A 23,317-nucleotide genomic window follows, 5' to 3' on the forward strand; every position below is an offset into this window, starting at 1 on the left:
TTTACAGACTAACTGCATCACCATTTTGCCATACAGCACAAGAAGTTTCCTAAACATTTTCTAAAGTCAATCTGAAATATCTCCGAAATATTTATCGGAAAATCTGTAAGGAAATATTCGTTTAATATTAAAGTGACCACATGTGAGAAAATACTATGGTCAAAGTATAAGCGAATATTGATAAATAAACATTACTTCAACATTGCGAGGCAATATTACTTAAACACTGTAGTACAATATTTACTTAAACTTTAAGTTCAATAATTTTTCATAGGTCTAACTGCCAAAACGACTTTTTCCAATAGCAATAAGTTGTCAAAATACTCGAAATTTAGACTTTAAACCATTAATGCCCATAGCCACAGACAAGCCAATTTCGAGAAAACAACTATTAGGATCCTACCCAGTGGACAAAGAATCATGTTCAAAAACGTTTTTAGAACGTTTCATGTCAGTCAAAAAATGTTCTAGAACATTATTTTAACATCCATGTTCTTAAAATGTTTTAGAACATTATTTGGCGGACATGTAACGTTCTAAAATAAAGTTTTTAGAACGAACATGATTTTTTGACCACTGGGTAGCATGAGTCCTAATAATAATTTTGAAGTTAACAATTTTTTAAGCAATTTGTTATAAACAAATACGGTACCTCTATTCAAAATAAACCAATCTGGCGATGGTCGAGTAAAAGAAACACTTTAACGTTGTCTCTCTCTAAAGCGATTAATCTTCATTTTTTTTACTTTAGGCATATATATTTTATTTAAAATTCTGCATTTACAATAAGATCTAAACACAATTTATAATCAGTGAAAAATGAGAAAATATAAAATGTTGTATAAATTTCATTGTAAATGTTATACTGTAAATAAAAAATGCTTTAAAAAATTATTGCGAGGTTATAGAAAAAAAAGAAGTCTGTTTGCTTATTAGAAAGACAAAATAATAACCAAACATAATAACTAAAAGTAATAACTAATAGCACCATTCGGTTATACGTGAAAAATTAAAACGGTAACATGTATTACTTAAATTTTTTTTATAAAGTTATATTGCTATATAAGTTAATTTATAAATTGTTTATAACATTTTTACAACAGAGTAACTTTAAAAAAGAATGCAAGTGATACATGTTCCTGTAGTAATTTTTTACTTAGAATCGAATCGCACCATTAGTTTTTTCTAAAACTTAACAATTTGTTTATAACAAATTGTTTGAAAAACTTTTTAGGGTCAAAAATTATTATTAGGGCTCATGCTAGGATCCTAATAGTTCTTTTTAGATATCTGCTTGTCTGTATAGCTATGGTTGGGCCCGGCTGAAAAAACTTGTACAAGAAAATGTACAAGTTCTTGTACATGTTCAAGTAATGTTCTTGAACAAGTTCAGCATCCGGAATTGAGACATGTTCTTGTACCAGAACTTGTACAAGATCCTGGATAAGAAAATATATACTTGTACAAGAAAATGTACATGTTCTTGTACATATTTTTTGTGCAGGTTTCATGTACAAGTACTTTTAGATGAACACGTTTATGTTCTTGTACAAGAACATTTGTTTAAAAATGGTTTTGAAAAAAATTTGAAATTTTAATAAGTTATAATTATTAAGAATCTTCACTTATACATGCTAAAAATTATTGCGCAGCTGTAAAGGCTTAAAAAAACTACTGCGCAGCCTTTAAAGTTTTTAATTTTTAATTTAAAAGACATAAATGAACATGTACAAGAACATGTTCCACATCTGGTACAAGAAAATGTATATGAAATCTGCACAAAAAAATATGTACAAGAACATGTACATTTTCTTGTACAAGTATATTTTCTTGTCCAGGATTTTGTACAAGTTCCCCTCACAACACAAGGATATTCAGGATATCCCTGGGACGTCCTGGGGATATCCATTTGCTTTTGGCGATTCGGATATCCCTAAGATATCCTCTGGATATCCATGGACATCTCTAAGATATCCCAGGGATATCCAAACCGCCGAAAACAAATCGATATCCCCAGGACGTCCCAAGGATATCCTGAATATCCTTTTGTTGTGAGGGTCTGGTACAAAAACATGTCTTAATTCCGGATGCTGAACTTGTTCAAGAACATTACTCGAACCTGAACAAGAAAATGTACAAGTTCATTTATGAATACGTTTAAGAACTTGTACATTTTCTTGTACAAGTTTTTTCAGCCGGGGGTTACCATTTTTAGTTAGTAAACTATATACTGATGCTAATTTATTAGTTGTGGTTACTATTTTTGTTGCTTGGCATAACTTGGTTTAACTAATTAGTTTGTTGGAATAACTATTTAATTAGTTACCTTACTAACGAAATGGTTAGGCTTACTAACTAAATGGTAACAGTAACTAATATAAATGAGCAAAAATGAGTTACATGTTACATGGCCATGTAACACCTTTATAATTCTATTAACTTTAATTATATTCTTATTCCATATTATTTATTATAATTAATTTTATTCTGTTTATATTCAGTAAGATAATTTTTATTTTTAAAAAATGATAATTTAACTATTAAAACTCAGGGTGTTCAGCAGTCAGGGGAATGTCAGTGAACTTTTTAAAAATTTGACAAAAATAAACATTTTTATGAATTTTTTGGTACAAGAAAAAATTTACAATGGTAATAAATAAAATTTTTTTGAAAAATACTTTAATATTTGATATTTTTCATTTTTTTTAATATTAAATATTTATTTAAAAAAAGTTAGAAAAAGGTTAGGAAAAAGTCAGGGAATTTCAGGGAATTATCGTAGCACTAACGTAACATTTTCTTAATTATTTATAAATTTTTTACAAATGGTAATCTTAAAAATTTACTTTATTTACATTTTTCAAATAGGGAAAACTATTGAGGCCCTGGTCAGAGTCCTATTTTAAATTTAGCGAATACCCTATTTGTAGAGATCCTCAAGAGAGTGTAGACGCATGTTTCCCCTTCCACTACTTTTGCGGGTAACCGGAATCGAAAGTGATGAAAAAATATGATTTACTATTGGTATCTTTTAAAATGCCTTTAATATAAACCATTTCAAACAATTGCGCTCATTTCGAACCAATCAAATAAATTTTGGATTAACTTTCCATTTCAGTTTTACCCTCTACCAATCACAGTTCAGCTCGACTTGCGTCAACTCTCCCTTGAGGATCTCTACCTATTTGGGGTTTCAGCCGTTTTTCATTATTTTAATTTTAAAAAAAGTTTATATAATTGTAATCCAAAATAAAATTTTTGAAATAATTGAAACAATTTTTAATAATATTTTAAAACCAAAACTATATACTAGCCGATATTTTTGAGTATGAGTTGTTTAACTTTTTTATAAAAATTCATAAATGTTTTTTTACAGATATCGGAGTAATAATTAGCAGCGTGGAGAAATGGTGATCGTTACTCGGGTAAGCAATTTTTAAAATTAGTTATAGGACGTTTATTTAACTTCAAACTTTTGTAAACTTATTATATATGTACATACTTTTTACTTTAACAATAGATTTATGACCCTCACACCAGAACTATGTCCGTTTTATCCACATTGCGAACAGAATCGAAGTAAAATATTTTGAATTATTTATATAAATAAATAGATAAATTAATTTTATTTGCTCACAATGTTTCCCTTACTTAACGTTTACAACTTTTTACTTAAATAAATTAAATTTTATTTACTAGAATTACTGTAAAAAACTTCACAAACTCTTCCGAAGAAATAATAGGAAATTTTTCCGAAATAACCAAAATACCACAACTCGCAGGAATATTCCTCAAATCTCATTTGACTCAAATGAGATTTAAGGAATATTTATGCGAGTATACCATAGCACTAAAAATAATTTTTGATATATATAAAATGGTTATCTCTTTAATTTTATTATAGGAAACATTGAAATATCTGATTTAAAATGTTTTGATAAATATTGAATAATAAAATAAACGTAAAATTTTTGTTCAAAATATTACCGAATTCGTTAAAATGAATTGTTTACTCTTAACTTTTTTTATTGTATTTTATATTTTTAACTTTGAAAATAATTGATATTTGTTAAAAAAATTAAAAAATAAATGTTGTGTCGAAATAAAATATTTAATTTAGAAACAAGCTACCATAGTAGGATCATTTCAAAGTTTATTAAATTTAGCTTCAAATGGATCAAAATACAACCATTTTAATATTATTAATATAGTATTATAGTTCTGTAAAGTCAGATATTTTTTTGCGAAGATTACAATTGAAAAATCTTGAGTTCAAATGAACGTCAATTGAAATTTTCTTTTGAGATTTGATCCTTTTTAAGTTAAACCCTAAATATTAATTCTAAAACAAATTTTATATTAATTAACTTTTATATTAATTGACTTGAAATAGATTATTAAGAAGATTATTTATGACAGTGGTGTAATAAATTCTTCCATTATACGATTTTCAGGGCGATTACATATGGATCGAACCCATCTCAGGAAGGGAATTTGATGTTGCTATTGGTGCTCGAGTTGTTTCAGCAGAAGGCAGACGTATTCAAGTAAAAGACGACGATAATAAGGTATCTCATATATTTCATGTGGAAATAATCTCAAATTAATAAATAACAGACTAGGATGAAGAATTACAAGATAATATACATAATTCTCATTAAAAATCTTAAAGAGCTGAATTTTTTTTCTAAACATTTTTTATATTAAATAAGATTAATTAAAAAAAGTATGAAAGAAATTTTTAGATATCTAAAATTGTAAGGTCTCATCTATTTGTAGGATTACTTTTTGACCTAATAGAAATGTAATTAGTAAAATTATCTACAATTTCAAACATTTGAGCACTCAGAATGATTACAAGCATTAATCACTACACCCAGTGAGCTCCCTATTCTAAGAGAAAGAACTTTATAATATGCCCCTGTTCGATCTGCACACAGTTTTGTTTCACAAATAACTATTTTTAATATTATATTATAATGTATACCTAATTACTGCATATACAAATTATCTTTCTTTTACTATAGGAACAATGGCTAACTCCCGAAAGGCGTATAAAAGCGATGCACGCTACATCAGTCCAAGGTGTAGAAGATATGATCAGTTTGGGCGACCTCCATGAAGCTGGAATTTTGAGAAACCTTCTTATTCGTTACAACGAAAATCTTATTTACGTAAGAAATTTTGAGTTACTAATAACTTTACAAAAGATTTAACAAATAATGCCTAAAGAAATACTTTTTAAGTGTATTTTGTAAACCCAAAACATTTTTAAAAGAAAAGTTTCCAATGTATTTTTGTGTGTTGAACGCGATCCCGAGTTCCAAAATTGCGTATCACGTCAGGATTTAGAGTAAAGTCTCCAAAAACTGTGTTTTTGAGGGTTTCAGTATTTTTCTCCTTAACCTTACGTGCTAAAGACTATTCTACATAGATAGGCTTCAATTAAAGCTTAAATCGTACAATTTAAGACCCACATACGCAAGAGAAATAAAAATTATAAATTTTGAAAAAATGGGAATAAAGACCCCAAAAACCGTGTTTTTGAGGTAAGGCTTTTTTTTCTCTTTAACCTAACGTGTTAAAGACTTCTACATAGGCCTAAATTAAACCTTAAATAGTACATTTTAAGACGCATATATGCGCAAGATAAAAAAATTTTGAAGAAATTGGGGAATATTATTTTTGTATCTTGCGCATATGGGTCTTAAAAAGTATACTATTTAAGGTTTAATTTAGGCCTTTATAGAAGTCTTTGACACGTCAGGTTAAGGAGAAAAGAAATACTGAAAACCCTTAAAAATACGGTATTTGGAGTCTTTACCCTCACTTTACTCAAAATCCTGACGTGATATGCAATTTTTGAATTCGGAATCGTGTTCAGGACACAAAAATTTATTGAAAACCACTTTGATATCTCAAAAATAACCATGGAGACCTGTGTTTTTCATATAGAAAAATTTTTATTTCATAAAGTTTCAATAAAACAGAATTTTAATTTAACGTTTCTGAATATTTAACATTGTTCTTTAATCAAATTTCTAATCATCTTAATTGTCGAAATAACATAATATATATGAATATTTTAAAGTAATGTCGATCAAATAACAATTCTGAAACATATAAATTATATTAACTGTCGAAGAAAATTAATAAATTAAAAATTTTGAAGTTATTCGGAGAATCGATAATTATGCCAATAAAAATGATCATTTGAAACATTAAATTAGTGACAAAGAATTTTCGGCATAAATAAAAATTGTGTAAAAAAATAATTTTTATTACTTAAAATTTAGAATAAATAAAAAATATATTTAATGGTATTTAAAAACATAAAATTAATATTAAATAGTAATTAGATATAAGAATTATAAAAATTATGAATTTACATTTCGGAATAAATCTCTAATAAATTCTTGTAAACTCTAGGATATGAATATAATCTAATTTTCCATTGTTTGTGCTGAATATTTATTAACTTTATTTCTTAAAAATTACACTATGCTTGAAAAAGGTAATTTTTTGGAACAAACTTGGCATATAGTGTATTAACCTAATTTGGGTACGCTGAATTTTCTTTTTTTGCCAAATATCAAAATACATTTTTCCTAATGAAAAAGAATAAAATTTACTTGAAATTCGTTTCTCGAGGATTTTCGGGGTCTCTTATTACGAATCCAGTGTCAGTTTTTCAAAATTCTAAATGACAGATCCAATATCGAGGATAAATTTATTAAAAATTAACGTATTTCACTTGAAATTCATTTCTCAGAGGTTTTTGGGGTCGCTGATTACAAATCTGGTGTCAACGACCTCAAAACACTACTAAGTAACGAGTTTCAACATTAAATTTGAAATTCTTGAAACTAACTTAGGGGTCATCCATAAAGCATGTGATACTTTAGGGGGTAGGGGGGGGTCAGCAAAATATCACACTCCATATTAATCGGTATTGGAAAAAGCATCACAAGGGGGAGGAGGGGGGGTGTTAAAATTCTGAAAAAATGTATCACATGCTTTATGGATGACCCCACTTAAGGGATTCCTAACCCGTGTAGAAATCACCAACGTATGCCTAAAATGATTGTTAGCCCAACATTGGTCCTACCTTGGCAGCCCCTGTTTATAAATTCTAGACTGGTCCTAACTTGGACTTAGCTAGAACATCTAGTTAAGTGTAAGAAAATTTTTTAATGAAAAAAGTGATTGAATTTAGGATTTGTAAAATATTCTCAGATAATACTTATTTAAATAATTGATGATTATTTATATGGTTTTAATTATTTATTAATTTGCAATAAATATTTAAAGACATTTTTCCATGGTTATATTTGTTAATTTATTTAATTGTTATAAATATTGCCAAATAATATATTTCAAAAATATTTTGTTGAATTTTTATTTGTTTAAACAATTTATTGTTCATAATTTATAACTTTTTTAAATACACATAGACAGTAGCATAGTTAATATAAATAACAATAAATTGTTTAAACAATTAAACAATGCAGTATAATGTTTTAAATCCATTATTTGACAACATATAACACTTACAGTGAAAGTTCTGGATGATTTCAAGTATTTTTGTAAAATAGAATTAAAAAAATATAGTGAAAATTTATATAGACAAATCAAATAAAAATATCTAATTCGGTTAAAATTAATTTTTTTAATTATTTATTATTTATTACTAAAACTGATTCTAACTAGGCACCCAAGTTAGGACCAGGCTAAAATCGCATCCCAAAACATTGTAGGACCAAGCTAGAATGCCAAACTTGGACCTACCCAGTAAAAAAAAATAATTTAAACTTCGAAATATTTATTCTATTCACCGTAACCTTCCAATTCGGTTTTTGTCGCCAAACCGAATTTAGCTTAAGTTACAACCAATTTTTTTCGCTTACTCCCAATTATTTTTTTTTTTACTAGGTAGTTAATAATAAGGCAAAATAGATAGGACCAAGGTAGGACCAATTTTCTACACAGGAAACAGGGTGTTTTTCCTATAAGAATCACCAAAAGAGAACATCAATTTTTTGAACCTTGTATTCGTTTTAGTAGACCAGGTCACATATTTTGAAATAAATGGGATCCGAACGATTTTATTAAAAAAATCCGCCATATTGCGGATACACCATTTTGAAATTTGAAAAACTGGCACTAGATTCGAAATCAGCGACCCCAAAACGAGTTTCAAGTTAGTTTTATTCTTCTTGATTAGGAAAAATTTTGTATTTTGATAATAGGCAAAGAAAAACAAAATGGCGATTATTTTAAAAATTGTACCTGATCTTGAAAAATGGCTAACGCCATTGAATTTAGCGTACCAAAATTAGGTTAATACACTATATGCCCAATTTGTTCATTTTTTGAACTAGCACAGTGTTATTATTTCTTTTCTTTATTTCATACCTTAATACTACTTAAGTTTGTTTTCCTAAAAAATATAAGTGTAATTTCTTTTTTAGACATATACTGGTTCCATATTGGTGGCTGTGAATCCATATCAAATATTACCAATTTACACTGCTGAACAAATAAAACTTTACAAAGATCGAAAAATTGGTGAATTACCACCACACATATTTGCAATAGGAGATAACAGTTACGCTCACATGAATCGTTACAGTCAGGACCAATGTATAGTAATAAGGTAAGAATCAAATGTATAAAATATCATCTAAAATATTTTGGATAATTCAAGAAATATCCTAAGCGAATAGGAAACTTTATTTGGAGGGTCTCCTAAGTTAAATATCTCAGTATAACATCGCAAAGACACAATTTATCACCGCTTGTAAGATTTTACTAAAGGAACAATTTTTTTATTAATGTTAAAAATAATATTTATTTTAAATAAATTAATTAACAAATTGACAGAATTAATAGTAAACCGTTTAAAATAATTAATTACAATTTTTATAAATTAGAAATTTACGTAGCTATTGAAAAATAAATATAAATATTTAACTAATAATAAAATAAAAACAGAAATTTTTTTATTAAACAAATAAAAATGTAGATAAAAATAACAAAAATATTTAGGCATGTAAAAATGAATTATCATAAATATTTATTTTTCAATAAAACAAGTTTTGATTTGAAATTATTACTAGTCAGTGTACACAAATTTAGCTTCGGATAATTTCGGAAACTGTCGTTAATGTACGAAGTCCGACTTTGCGAAAAGTTAATAGAGTTCTGAAGTATGTTGACAGCGCCTACTGGTGGTGAAAATTTCAAATAGGCAGGTGTGTGGTTCCAACGGATGTCATTGTATCTTATTGAAAAATGTCAATTTTAATTAAAAATAGGGAATCGAATAGAATATGCTGCGTTGTAGATTGTTCGACTACAGAACGTAAAAATCCGGAATTACAGTTTTATTCTTTCTCGAAACAGTGGTGGTTAATAGAAAGGAGAAAAAAACTTAATAATTTTCATCTAATTCTGAATAAACTCTTTTTAAATTTCACTATGTTAAAGTTTAGATTAACTTTTATTGAATTATGAAATAATTTGTCTTTTCGTATAGAGGAAAATTATAGAGAATCCTTGATCTCATTTTCTGGGATTTAAAATCTGCAGAAAAGTTAGTAATCGTTATTAAAAAATGGTAAATTGAGGGTCCCGATCAAATAAATGGACCGAACGCTCCATTACCAGTAAAGTAGTAGTGACAGCCTGTGGGCGGCTCACTGCTACCCGACTACCATTAGAGCGTTCGTCCGAGTGTCGATCGAGTTATTTGATCGGGACCCTCAATTGAAGTATATAAACCGATAATTAATAATAAAACTATATTTTTAAAATCAACTATATTTAAAATTTATTTTTTATATTAAATAGAAAAATAATGTTAAAATTTGCAAATTCAAAATGGCGGACTAAATTACTGAAATTTTTCAAAATTATCTAATTTTAACAAAACTTGATATTCTAATGTTTTTAAAATCGTTGAATTCAAATATGATGGTAAAAATAACAAATTCAAAATGGAATTTGCTACGACCCAATAAATGCCAAAAAAACTTCTTTTTTTTGCAAAATTTTTTGAATTCGCTGCCATCTTGTCATTTTTAAATATTTTTTATCGGAGTTAGGAAAAATGCCTAACCACCTGTCTCAGCTTCAAAACGTTTATCTTTTTTTTTAATTCGATGCCTCTGAAAGGCTACACATTGTTCACCGATTGACCAAATTTTTTTTTACCTTTACTTAAGTGCTCTCTGCACGGAGAAAATCTGAAAGCACTGAGTATTTTTCCTCACAGCACTGGCTACTGCGTAAACCAAAAAATTAAATTCCAGAGTTCTGAAAGTTCTCCACACAGCACTGAATGCTCTGTAGAAAATAATCACAACTTTTTTTGACAGTAATCAGAGTTTTGTTTTATATTAGTTGACAACAGATTATTCAGAGCTACGAATGTAGCAATAAATTCTTTGCTCGAAGTCGTGAGTGCTGTTCTCACAGCTCTGAGTACTGTGTAGAATTATTTTTTAGAATTTAGAAAACAAAGGAACGTTTAACATCAATTAAAAGGAAGATAGCCATGGTTATTTTTTCTTGTCAAATATTAATTTTAATTGGCATGTTTATAACCAGTTAATGAATAACAGAAATAAAGAAATGAAGAATTTAAAAAGTCTTTTTAAAAACTATCGGTTTTAAAATATTTTTTAGTTATATAGCAAATAAAGTTATTATATTATAATGAAATAATAAATAATTATTTTTAAAATAAATTACTATAGGTAAATTTTAAATATTTATTTGTATTTCACAAGTTTTGAGATTTTAAGATTTCTTAGCTAATATCAAATTACAACCTAATCTAAATTTATAGATAATTATGATTAAAAAATAATAAGTTTCAACATTATTATTTTAAATATTTATCTCTTGAAGTAAAAAAAATATAAATAATCTTAGTCAAATAATCTGTTTTTCATAAAAATATTAGAAAACATCTAAAATTGATTAAAATTGTCTTGAACGCTTGTTAAAAATTGTTGTCTATTTTTTATTAAAGGTTTAATGTTCTTTCATTTCTTTAATCCTAAAAAATAATTCTACACAGTACTCAGAGCTGTGAGAACAGCAGTCACAACTTTGAGCAAAGAATTTATTGCTACATTCGTAGTTCTAAATAATCTGTTGTCAACTAATATGAAACAAAACTCTGATTACTGTCAAAAAAAGTTGTGATTATTTTCTGCAGAGCATTCAGTGCTGTGTGGAGAACTTTCAGAACTCTGGAATTTAATTTTTTGGTTTACACAGTAGCCAGTGCTGTGAGAAAAAATACTCAGTGATTTCAGATTTTCTCCGTGTGGTGAGCAAAAAGATCCAATAAAAAAATTTTTTATTTTTTTTGAAGAACTATTTTTTCTTGACATTGTACAAAAGGTTTTTTTCCTTTAAATAAAGTAATTAACGAGAAAAAATTGTTTTAACCCTTTTTTTACTACCATCTATCGCAGAGGCGCGTGGAGGGACCGAGCGCACGTGGTCATGTTCGTTGTTCAATTACTCAGTAACTAAAAAGTAGTCCTAAATTTCTTTCATGGGGCAAATTTCTAATAACCTCTATAGATTAGAAATATGGAAAAAAATCGCTTTTTTAAACCTCGAACGTGAACTGCCCCCTTTACTTCAACAACCTCCAAAAAGGTTAAAATTCCAAGTTTTTTTCAAATCTAAGCATTTTTTAATTGGTTCAGTCCGACATTTAAATTTAATACAAATTTATTCAAAAATTGAATAGCCAAAAAGTAATTTAAAATAAGTTTTAAATCTAATATTGCTGTCATTTGTTATCCTACATTTCGAGAAAATTTCAGTTTAATATTCACGAAACTTTTGTTGTAACCGACCTTATTTCGAATCAATCAAATAAATTTTGGATAACTTCCGATTCCGGTTACCCTCTCCCCATTGAAAATCCCTGTACAAGATCTTGTACAAGAAAACTTGTACCTGTTCTGGTGAGAACATGTACATGATCTTGTAAATTTCGGCAGCAGAATTTGGAACAAGTTCTTGTATCAGAACTTGTACAAGATATTGTACAAGAAAATATATTTAATATTTCTATACAAGAAAATGTACATGTTCTTGTACATATTGTTGTACAGGTACATTTACATCTTGTACAGGGATTTTCAATAGGGCAGCCGTATTAAATGACCTATTTACTGTAATATTTATGCTTATTTTTTCAATAGGGGAAGTAAATAAATGACACAAAACACTTGCAAATACGACAAAAGATTTTGATTTAATTGTATGTTAATCATGTGTATTAAATTATAAAATTTCAAAATTTGAATTAATAAATTTTGTTTCAATTGTTTAGTGGTGAAAGTGGAGCAGGAAAAACTGAGAGCACAAAATTAATTCTGCAGTACTTAGCAGCTATCAGTGGAAAACACTCATGGATAGAGCAACAAATTTTAGAAGCTAATCCAATTTTAGAAGGTAAAGAAAATCATGTTTTATCTGAGAAAAATACTCAGAAATAAACACTGCAAATACACTGAAAAAAATAGTATTGAATCAAGAAAATTTAATTGCTGCAAGTAAATTGTGGGATTGAATAAGGACAAGTAGGAAAAAAAAATTACCTTCTGAAACGAAATGCACAACCAATCAGGTTTGTGCACTCCGTTTCGGTAAGTAATTTTTACGGGAGAGGTATAAAATCTCTTTGACTAATTGTAAGCTGTTTAGTAGAATCATTAGTAAACGTGTTAAGTAGAATATTGTAACTATTCTCTCCTTGTATTATATTATAATACTGCAGCAATTTTGCAGAAACTAATGTAATGTTTGTCTGTCCGTAATGTTTGCTCTGTTTTTATTTTAGCATTTGGCAATGCAAAGACTGTGAGAAATGACAATTCATCTCGATTTGGAAAATATATAGATATTCATTTTAATAATCAAGGAGTAATAGAGGGTGCAAAAATAGAGCAGTATCTCCTAGAAAAATCCCGAATAGTTTCTCAAAATATGGACGAGAGGAACTATCACATTTTTTATTGCATGCTAGCTGGACTTTCAAAAGACGAAAAGCAAAAACTGGAACTGGAAGATGCGTCATCGTATAGGTATTTGGTGGGGGTAAGAATCAAATTTTAAATATGTATTCCCAGTAAGATGAGAGAAATTAAAAAGAATTGAAAATTTATATTTATTGCAAAAATAAAAAGAATTAAGGGAAGGCACTTTGACCTACTTAAATTATTAAACGATTGAATATTTATTGTTTTACTTGCAGGGAGGTAGCATCACATGTGAAGGCCGTGACGATGCTGCAGAATTTGCAGACATCAGATCAGCGATGAAGGTATTATTATTTACCGATTCTGAGATCTGGGAAATTTTGAAACTACTATCAGCTTTACTGCATATCGGAAATGTGAAAAGTAGAGCTACTGTTGTAGGTAAGTACTAAATATTCTGATGTACTTTAAATAGAAACAAAATTCACCGAAAAAAAGTTATATTAAAAAAGGTATATAAAATAGGATTCACTCATTCGAGTCTAATATTACTTCCATTTAAGAGAACATTTCAATTTGGAGTGTTGAAAACAGGCGAATTTAAAACATTAATTATAGAAAGTAAATAAGAGCAATCATTTCGATATTTATAAATGCATGTTCAATTATGATATTCACCTTGACCTGAATTTATGCAGATTAGGCATATCAATTTATAAAATTATGCCTTCTTCTTACAGATAATTTGGATGCAACTGAGATTCCTGAACAAACGAATGTAATAAAAGTAGCTCAGTTACTAGGTGTACCCATTCAATCTTTGATAGATGCTCTTACGAGGCGAACGATTTTCGCGCACGGTGAGACAGTGGTAAATGTTATCAAAATATTATTGTAAATATCACAGAAAATTATAAGGTATTAAAATAAGCTGCAACGCTTATTATTTTAATCCAATTTTGCTTATTTTAATACCAAAATGGATTAAAATAAGAAAAATTGGATTAAAATAATAAGCGTTGCAGCTTATTTTAATGCCTTTTAATTTTCTGTGATTCCATTTTGCATTGTCATGTATAGTTAAATATGTTCTTTTATTCCAGATATCGACGCTTTCAAGAGAGCAGTCCGTAGACATTCGTGATGCGTTTGTAAAAGGAATTTACGGACGATTGTTCATTCATATAGTGAAAAAAATTAATGAAGCTATTTTTAGACCAAAACACACATCCCGTAGTGCTATTGGCGTATTAGACATTTTTGGCTTTGAGAATTTCAATCACAATAGTTTCGAACAATTCTGTATAAACTATGCGAATGAGAATTTGCAGCAATTCTTTGTTCAACATATTTTCAAATTAGAACAAGAAGAATATAATCACGAAGGAATAAATTGGCAGCATATTGAATTTGTAGATAATCAAGATGCTTTAGACTTAATTGCTGTCAAACAATTGAACATAATGGCATTAATAGATGAGGAATCAAAATTTCCCAAGGTAATTATTATTATTATTTTCTGTTTTTTGATCAGGAAACAGCTCTAACGTTAAAAATTTTATATTTCACAATATTGAATAATCAATTATTTCCTTAGGGAACGGACCATACAATGCTGGCGAAAATTCACAAGACCCACGGAACCCATAAAAATTATCTGAAACCGAAATCTGATATAAATACATCCTTTGGTTTAAACCATTTTGCTGGAGTCGTTTTTTATGACACAAGAAGTTTTCTGGAAAAAAACAGGGACACTTTCAGTGCAGATTTATTACAATTAATTCATATTTCATCAAACAAGTTCCTTCAACTTTGCTTTGTTGAAGACATTGAAATGGGTTCAGAAACACGAAAAAGAGCTCCTACATTGTCCACACAATTTAAAAAGTCTTTAGACTCTTTAATGAAGACATTATCTACCTGTCAGCCATTTTTTATTAGATGTATTAAACCTAATGAATATAAAAAGCCAATGGTAAGTAAATATTAATTAGGGTATATTTATAAAATGCAGACCGTTATCTTCATATTATTTTTGGTTTTTAGATGTTTGATCGAGGACTCTGTTGTCGACAACTGAGGTATTCAGGAATGATGGAAACAATTAGAATACGTAGAGCGGGATATCCTATTCGGCATGCTTTTCCAGAATTTGTTGAAAGATATAGATTTTTAATTCCTGGAATACCTCCAGCACACAAGGTATTATTTTTAAGGAATCTAGTGTTCAAAAATGCATATTTTAAAAAATATTTAAGGGATTCCATACTTTTTAGTATAACAACTATTTCATTTGTAGAACACAATAAATCCTGATTAATTTTTTAGACTGAATGCCGTGTTGCAACGTATAAAATCTGTCATGCTGTGCTAGGCAGATCTGATTATCAGCTGGGACATACCAAAGTATTTTTAAAAGATGCTCATGACCTTTTCCTAGAACAGGAACGAGATCGAGTACTGACTCGGAAAATATTAATTCTGCAACGTAATATTCGAGGTTGGGTTTATAGAAGAAGATTTCTACGTATGCGATCAGCAGCCATAATTATCCAAAAATTGTGGAGAGGTTACGCTCAATTACAGAGATATAAACTTATGCGCATTGGTTACATGCGTCTTCAAGCTCTAATTCGATCAAGAGTTCTTTCACATAGATTCAGACATCTACGTGGTCACATTGTTGCTTTGCAAGCTCGAGCAAGAGGACACTTGGTTCGTGGAATGTACAGAAAGAAAATGTGGGCAATTGTTAAAATTCAAGCTCATGTAAGGAGACTAATTGCACAAAGAAGGTATAAAAAAATCATGTACGAATATCGTCTTCATGTGGAAGCTCTGAGACTACGGAAAAAGGAGGAAAGAGAATTAAAAGATCAAGGAAATAAAAGAGCAAAAGAAATTGCAGAACAACACTTTAGGGTAATAATCCAAAATAATTCCATCTCGTTTTCAATTATATCATATTTATTGTATTTTAGGAAAGACTGCAAGAATTAGAAAGGAAGGAGATAGAAATGGAAATAGAAGATAGACGCAGAATGGAAATCAAAAAGAATTTGATCAACGATGCTGCCAAAAAGCAGGATGAACCTGTCGACGACAGTAAATTAGTAGAAGCTATGTTCGATTTCTTACCTGATTCAAGTAGTGAAGCTCCCACTCCTGGAAGAGAGACGTCAGTTTTTAATGTATGTCAATGGTATTTTAAAACTCTTCTTCTTTCTAAATTAAGATAAAAAAAAGACTAATATTTTTATTTAAACAGGATCTTCCAGCACCAAAAATAGATCAACAGGAAATTATCAGCCCCCTTCAAACTGCTTCTGAAGACGAAGAGGATCTTTCAGAATATAAGTTTCAGAAATTTGCTGCTACATATTTTCAAGGAAATATCAATCATCAGTATTCGAGAAAGCCTTTAAAGCATCCTCTCCTTCCGTTACATACCCAAGGGGATCAATTGGTACGAATTAAACTATTTCAAAGAAACTCAATGTGATCACAATTTCAATTACCTTTTCTTCTTCTTTCACAGGCAGCGCAAGCATTGTGGATAACTATTTTAAGATTTACTGGCGACTTACCAGAACCTAGGTATCATACTATGGACAGGGACAATACTTCTGTCATGTCTAAAGTAACTGCTACTTTAGGTCGCAATTTTATAAGGAGTAAAGAATTTCAAGAAGCACAGTTGATCGGCATGGATCCGGTAATATAATATATTATATCACGTAACGGAATAAGTATAGGATTGTATAAATATTTTCCATTTACAGGAAGCATTTATGAAGCAGAAACCACGTTCGATTAGGCACAAACTTGTTTCACTTACTCTTAAGCGTAAGAATAAATTGGGAGAAGACGTGAGAAGAAAATTACAGGAAGATGAATTCACGGCGGATAGCTACCAATCTTGGCTTGAGGCTAGACCGACGTCCAATCTTGAGAAATTGCATTTTATAATAGGTCATGGAATTTTGAGAGCTGAATTAAGAGATGAAATATATTGTCAGATCTGCAAACAATTATCAAAAAATCCCTCTAAATCGTCACATGCACGTGGTTGGATTCTCCTCTCGCTATGTGTTGGTTGCTTTGCGCCTTCAGAAAAATTCGTCAACTATCTTCGAGCATTCATAAGAGAAGGCCCACCTGGCTATGCTCCATATTGTGACGATAGATTAAAGAGAACATTCAACAATGGAACTAGAAATCAGCCTCCCAGTTGGTTAGAACTCCAAGCCACGAAATCGAAAAAACCAATCATGCTCCCCATCACGTTTATGGATGGAAATACTAAAACATTATTAGCCGACTCCGCAACTACTGCCAGGGAATTGTGCAATCAACTCTCGGATAAGATATCGCTAAGAGATCAATTCGGATTTTCTCTTTACATAGCTCTTTTCGATAAGGTGTCATCTTTAGGAAGCGGAGGTGATCATGTAATGGATGCTATATCTCAATGCGAACAATATGCCAAAGAACAAGGAGCTCAAGAAAGGAATGCACCTTGGAGGCTATTTTTTCGAAAAGAAATATTTGCACCTTGGCATGAACCAACGGAGGATCAAGTTGCTACAAATTTAATTTACCAACAAGTAGTGAGGGGAGTTAAATTTGGAGAATATAGATGCGATAAAGAAGAAGACTTGGCAATGATTGCAGCTCAACAATACTATATAGAGTATCATACTGACATGAACGTAGATAGGTTGTTTACACTTTTGCCAAACTATATTCCAGATTATTGTCTGACCGGCATTGAGAAAGCTATTGATAGATGGGGACATCTTGTATTACAAGCTTATAAAAAAGTAAGTTTTTCTTTCTTTTAACCATTTAAAACATACTTTAGGTATTCTTTGAAAAGTGGTCGCTAATTATAAATCTGACATCAGATTTTTAAAATGTCGGATCAAATATGGTGGATTTTTTTAAATGCATCAGATTTGTTTGAAACTGCTGTTACTCGAGGGTTTTCGGAGTCGCTGACTATAAATATGACTTTAAATTCGTAAGCAGCTACCATAAAAGTCTTCAAGTAACGAATTTTAAGCGAATCCGATCACTTTTTAGTTTTTAGAAAATATTTCGCCACATTGAATCCATTATTTTGAATCCAAACTGACATCGGATTTGGAATCAGCGACTTCGGAAACCGATTTACGAGTTTTAAGCAAATGTAAAGAACATAAAAAAGTTCACCATATTAGATTCTCAGTTTTGAATTTTACAATTAGATGTCATATTCATAATAATTCATCGATCCTGAAAATCCCTGAGTATGAAAATTTGACTTTTTAAATGTTACCTATACAATTTTGCAGAAAAGTTATTAACAAATAATTTTTGTATAAAAAGAATAGCCCCCAGAATAGCTGTCAAGTTTTCACTGTAGAAATTGTCTTTATTTTCAGAGTTATTATTTAAAAGAAAAGGTACCTGCTTTACGAGTTAAGGAAGATATAGTAGGTTATGCAAAATTCAAGTGGCCTTTGCTGTTTTCTCGTTTTTACGAAGCATATAGAAATTCAGGTCCAAATTTACCTAAGAATGATGTTATTATTGCTGTTAATTGGACTGGAGTATACGTCGTTGACGATCAAGAACAGGTTCTTCTAGAATTATCTTTTCCTGAGATAACCAGCGTATCTAGTCAAAAGTAAGTGTTTATCAAACAATAATTATTTAATATTATTTAACATTTATCACCTACATTTTAATTTTTTTCATCAAAGCTTCCAGATATTCAGGATTTTTTGCGGACGTCCTTGAGATATCAGTTTGTCCTAGGAAATTAGGATAACCTTACAATGTTCGTGAATGTTCTAAGGGAATCCTTGGGATATCCTAATTCCTCAGGACCAACTGATATCCCTAGGACATTCTGAATATTGTTAGTATAACTTTTTTCATGACAAATAAATGTTTCATAATGCATGCAATTTAATTTCAGAACCAACAAAATATTTACACAAACCTTCAGCCTGTCGACCGTGCGAGGAGAAGAATTTATGTTTCAAAGTCCTAATGCTGAGGACATACGTGACTTAGTAGTATATTTTTTGGAAGGATTGAAGAAACGTAGTAAATTTGTTATTGCATTACAAGACTGCAAAGCACCCGGTGAAGGGTCTTCTTTTTTAAACTTTCAAAAAGGAGACTTAATTACTTTGGAAGATGAAAACACAGGAGAAACTGTACTTAATTCTGGTTGGTGTATTGGTCTATGCGACAGAACTGGAGAGAAAGGAGATTTTCCAGCAGAAACAGTTTATGTTTTGCCTTCTCTTACCAAGCCACCAAATGATATTCTGGTAATGAATATACTTCAATTTATCACACTTAAGTTTTAAATTAATTTTAGAGTATTTTACATCCATGTTGCCTCATTTTATACTTCCTTTTCTGCTCACTTATTCAGTATTTACATTCATTCATACTTTTCCGCATTTTTCTGATCATTTATTTTTTCAATTTCCTTACCTTTTCATCCATTATTTCCATCTGTATCCTTACAACCTCAAACTTCTCACGAAATCCACTCATCTTCTCAATTTGTTGGTAATTAGGAAAATAATATTTGGTAACATATAGGAAGGTTTCTGCTAAAGACTTGTATCTTTTTCCTGCAAGTTCTTAATTTCACTTTATATCTTGTGATAAATTTTTAAATCTTGTTTCACTGTACAGGCGCTATTTAATATAGAAAGTTCAGAGAATGGACGCAGACTATATCCTCAACAGATTAATGGATTGGAATCTCGTGATAAGCCTCACACTCTAATTGAATATGCAATTGATCACTTCCGGTAAGTATTTCTTTACTTTTTTAAATTAATTTAAACAAGTTTACTAAAATCATAAATTTAATTTACCAAAATATTTAGAACGCCACCAAAAAAATCAATTTCAAAAGCATTGACTTTAACAACTGCGAGGCGAGGTTATACCGATGAATTATGGAGACATTCAAGGGAACAAATAAAACAACCATTGTTGAAGAAATTAATATCGAAAGAAGAACTGGCAGAAGAAGCATGTTATGCTTTCACTGCAGTTTTAAAATATATGGGAGATTTGCCAACCAAAAGGCCCAGGATTGGTAATGAATACACTGATCAAATTTTCGATGGACCTTTAAAAAATGAAATTTTACGTGACGAAACTTATTGTCAAATCATGAAACAGTTAACCAATAATCGAAATAGAATGAGTGAAGAACGTGGATGGGAATTAATGTGGCTAGCTACAGGATTGTTTACTTGCAGTCAAAGTTTATTAAAGGTAAATTTTATTTAAAATAACTTTTCCTCACAATAACGCGGTTTGATTCCTGACCTGTGGCAACCTTGCATCTCTATTTATTATGTTAAAACGCATAAAAAAATGTGTTTTATAAAAATTTGTTTCGAGTGCTACCGTTCTTTTATTCTTTCACCCACCTTTAATGTCAGAGGTTTTTGCGATAGCAGCAAGTGTCCTGAAAATTTTGAGACCTTCTTGAGCAAAATTGGTTGAGAATTTTTTGAGAAAATTTGTGAGAATTACCTACCAAAAAAGTCTATAAAATGGACTTATTACCATACTATCCCCTGAAAAAAAATGTTTTCTTCCAGGAATTAACATTATTTTTAAGAACAAGGAGGCATCCTATTTCACAAGATTCATTACAACGACTTCAGAAAACATTGCGTAATGGACAAAGAAAATATCCCCCTCATCAAGTAGAAGTTGAAGCTATTCAACATAAAACAACACAAATTTTCCACAAAGTATATTTTCCTGATGACACTGATGAGGTGTGTGAGTTATCGTTTATTACTTAACTAAAATTTAAAAAAGTTGTATCAATTTTAAGTGGTCTAAAATACAATACTTGAAATGATCCTAATGGATATTCTTTTATTTTAAATTCATATTTCTAACGCTATGTAACAAAAAATGTAATGTCTTCTTCCTTAGGCATTTGAGGTCGATTCTTCAACAAGAGCTAAGGATTTCTGCCAGAACATCGCTCAAAGATTAAGCCTTCGAACGGCTGAAGGTTTCAGTCTTTTCGTTAAAATTGCTGATAAAGTAATTTCCGTCCCTGAAGGTGATTTCTTCTTCGATTTTGTCCGACACTTAACTGACTGGATAAGAAAAGCTCGTCCATCAAGAGATGGTAAGATTTTGTTTCTTTAATTAAATAACATAATATATTTATATGTTTTCAATAGAAATAATAAAATTCCTCTCTATTCAGGTACATCTCCTCAATTCACATATCAAGTATTTTTCATGAAAAAACTTTGGACAAATACTGTTCCTGGTAAAGACAGAAATGCTGATTTAATATTCCACTTTCATCAAGAACTTCCAAAATTACTCAGAGGTAAAAATTTTAATTTAATTAATTTTAATTTTTTTTTACGTAATATTATACAAACAACTTAGGTTATTCATGATTACTTTATTCAATTCTAACTAGAGAAATATATTACTTAGATATACAATGTAAAAAGACGTTCAAGTCAAATTTTACAGCAATATAATATAATATTTTTATATGTAATATTCGAGTAAGAAGGCTTGTGTTTATAAGTATTTAATTTATTTAATCTATTATTATCCAGATTAGTGAATTCCTTTGAATTTGATTCTGTCCCTGTATTCTAATTCTTGAGTTAGAATGAATATTTTGCTGAGCACTCGAAATATGAGTTTGCAAAGCTCAGTAAATATGTGTGTAATTATAAAAATGTTCGCACATTAGGAAATATTGAATAGAAAATTAAAGAAAATATTATTAACCAAAGCTCCTTTTCAATAGTTTTGTACACGGAAAAAAATATCTTGTGTTATCTACAAACTGCAGTTGTAGTCTCCACAAAGCAGCTGATTTTGGGAAATACACAAATCGGACTTGTAAACAAAACAAAATTTTTTTACGCACACGAAAATTTTTTCTGAAAAAAAAACAGATTGTTTTGTGATTTGCTTAAGGGGGAGTGACACCTTTGAGGTCTCTTTTAAACCTGTTTTTCATGAATTTTTTTAAGTCACATGAATAAAGTAAACAAAATTTGGTTTCGAGGACTTTATTTGTTAACTTTTTAAGTTTACAAAAATATATTTATATCACCGTTTTGAAGAATGTCATTTCGAGAAAAAAGCGTTTAAAGTTTTGACATATGAAAACTTATAAAAACATGAAATCAACGTTAATTTGCGATGCCTGCACCGTATAATTGGCCGTTTACATTAATATTGGCTTCATCTTCAGCCTTTCGAGCGGCTGTGAGCGTAAAAAAACGTAATTGTTACCACGGTAAAAGAGAAAATAGCCGATAGCGCTATCAAGCAGTCGAATCGCTCTTGAAAACCTTCTGCAAATTTCGATTATTTTACATAAAATTATTCCGAAATCGCTTTTGCTGATATAATTTTTATTCTACACATCATAAAGTATCGTTTAAGAAAACAAAAAAAATCGATTTTTTTCCGGGTCAAAGGTGTCACTCCCTCTTAATTCTGCCTATTGGAAACACTATTTTCTTTATTTACAGCACAGTTTTTACAATTTGTCTATTTTAGAATTGGATTTGTTGTTGCCACAATAAATTTTTTCTGTGTACTGTAAAATTGCAAAACCTAGTAAAATTATTTCGGTTAATTAACAATGTGTTCTAAAAGGTCCAAAAATAATTTTAAAAAGTAGTAGTAGTATGCAGTTTCTTTCTGAATACCTGATATTAATTCAATAAATTTATGTCTAGGATACCATAAATGCACTAAAGAAGAAGCGTCCAGATTAGCAGCACTGGTTTACAGAGTACGATATGGTGAAAGTAAACAAGAGCTACAGGCAATTCCGTAAGTATTTTTTTTTAATATATTACATTCTCATAATGAATAAGTTATTAGATTTGTGTGATTTTTGATCGATATCAAGGGAACGACATAAAATATTAAATACGGACATTTAAGATTTCAATCTTTATTTAAATTTATTAAAAACACAGTCTCAGGTGCTTGCTTTTCAACGTAATCAATGGAATATTGTAGAAAAAATTTCAAAAGCAAAGAAGAGTGCAAATTTCACATCAGCCAAATACAAATGCCATATCAGGATAAGCATGGAAAAAATGCCCCGTATGAATCAGGTCCTTATTTGGGGAATAATTTAGTCGTATTATAAAAAATAGTTTTGGCAAAAATATGTTATATTTAAGATGACATCTATTTTATAGAAAAAATATGGTGGTGGTGCAAAAAGAATTTCGACCAAGAAAAATTGTTTTAAAGTA

The 23,317-nt window shown here is 29.7% G+C and overlaps 1 protein-coding gene across 3 annotated transcripts in view; it reads left to right on the forward strand.

Moving 5' to 3' along the window:
• The window catches only part of LOC127280438 (myosin-VIIa), a 28,747-nt gene that overhangs the window by 1,911 nt on the left and 3,519 nt on the right, over positions 1-23,317 (forward strand). For all 3 annotated transcript variants that reach the window (XM_051303407.1, XM_051303406.1, XM_051303405.1), the window contains exons 2-25: positions 3,377-3,425; positions 4,455-4,568; positions 5,028-5,174; positions 8,472-8,656; positions 12,365-12,486; positions 12,875-13,131; positions 13,289-13,454; positions 13,754-13,884; positions 14,117-14,512; positions 14,611-14,991; positions 15,063-15,218; positions 15,345-15,938; positions 15,998-16,207; positions 16,285-16,482; positions 16,555-16,731; positions 16,799-17,839; positions 18,443-18,687; positions 18,982-19,342; positions 19,719-19,837; positions 19,916-20,312; positions 20,645-20,827; positions 20,991-21,192; positions 21,274-21,402; positions 22,787-22,883. In XM_051303407.1, the coding sequence (XP_051159364.1) occupies positions 3,408-3,425; positions 4,455-4,568; positions 5,028-5,174; positions 8,472-8,656; positions 12,365-12,486; positions 12,875-13,131; positions 13,289-13,454; positions 13,754-13,884; positions 14,117-14,512; positions 14,611-14,991; positions 15,063-15,218; positions 15,345-15,938; positions 15,998-16,207; positions 16,285-16,482; positions 16,555-16,731; positions 16,799-17,839; positions 18,443-18,687; positions 18,982-19,342; positions 19,719-19,837; positions 19,916-20,312; positions 20,645-20,827; positions 20,991-21,192; positions 21,274-21,402; positions 22,787-22,883 (6,026 nt within the window). In that variant the 5' untranslated portion in view covers positions 3,377-3,407. The remainder of the gene's footprint in view (positions 1-3,376; positions 3,426-4,454; positions 4,569-5,027; positions 5,175-8,471; positions 8,657-12,364; positions 12,487-12,874; positions 13,132-13,288; positions 13,455-13,753; positions 13,885-14,116; positions 14,513-14,610; positions 14,992-15,062; positions 15,219-15,344; positions 15,939-15,997; positions 16,208-16,284; positions 16,483-16,554; positions 16,732-16,798; positions 17,840-18,442; positions 18,688-18,981; positions 19,343-19,718; positions 19,838-19,915; positions 20,313-20,644; positions 20,828-20,990; positions 21,193-21,273; positions 21,403-22,786; positions 22,884-23,317) is intronic.

The sequence above is a fragment of the Leptopilina boulardi genome, unplaced genomic scaffold (assembly GCF_019393585.1).
Source record: "Leptopilina boulardi isolate dan_hultmark-lab unplaced genomic scaffold, ZJU_Lbou_2.1 LbouV2_244, whole genome shotgun sequence".
In the NCBI taxonomy this organism is placed as follows: domain Eukaryota; kingdom Metazoa; phylum Arthropoda; class Insecta; order Hymenoptera; family Figitidae; genus Leptopilina; species Leptopilina boulardi.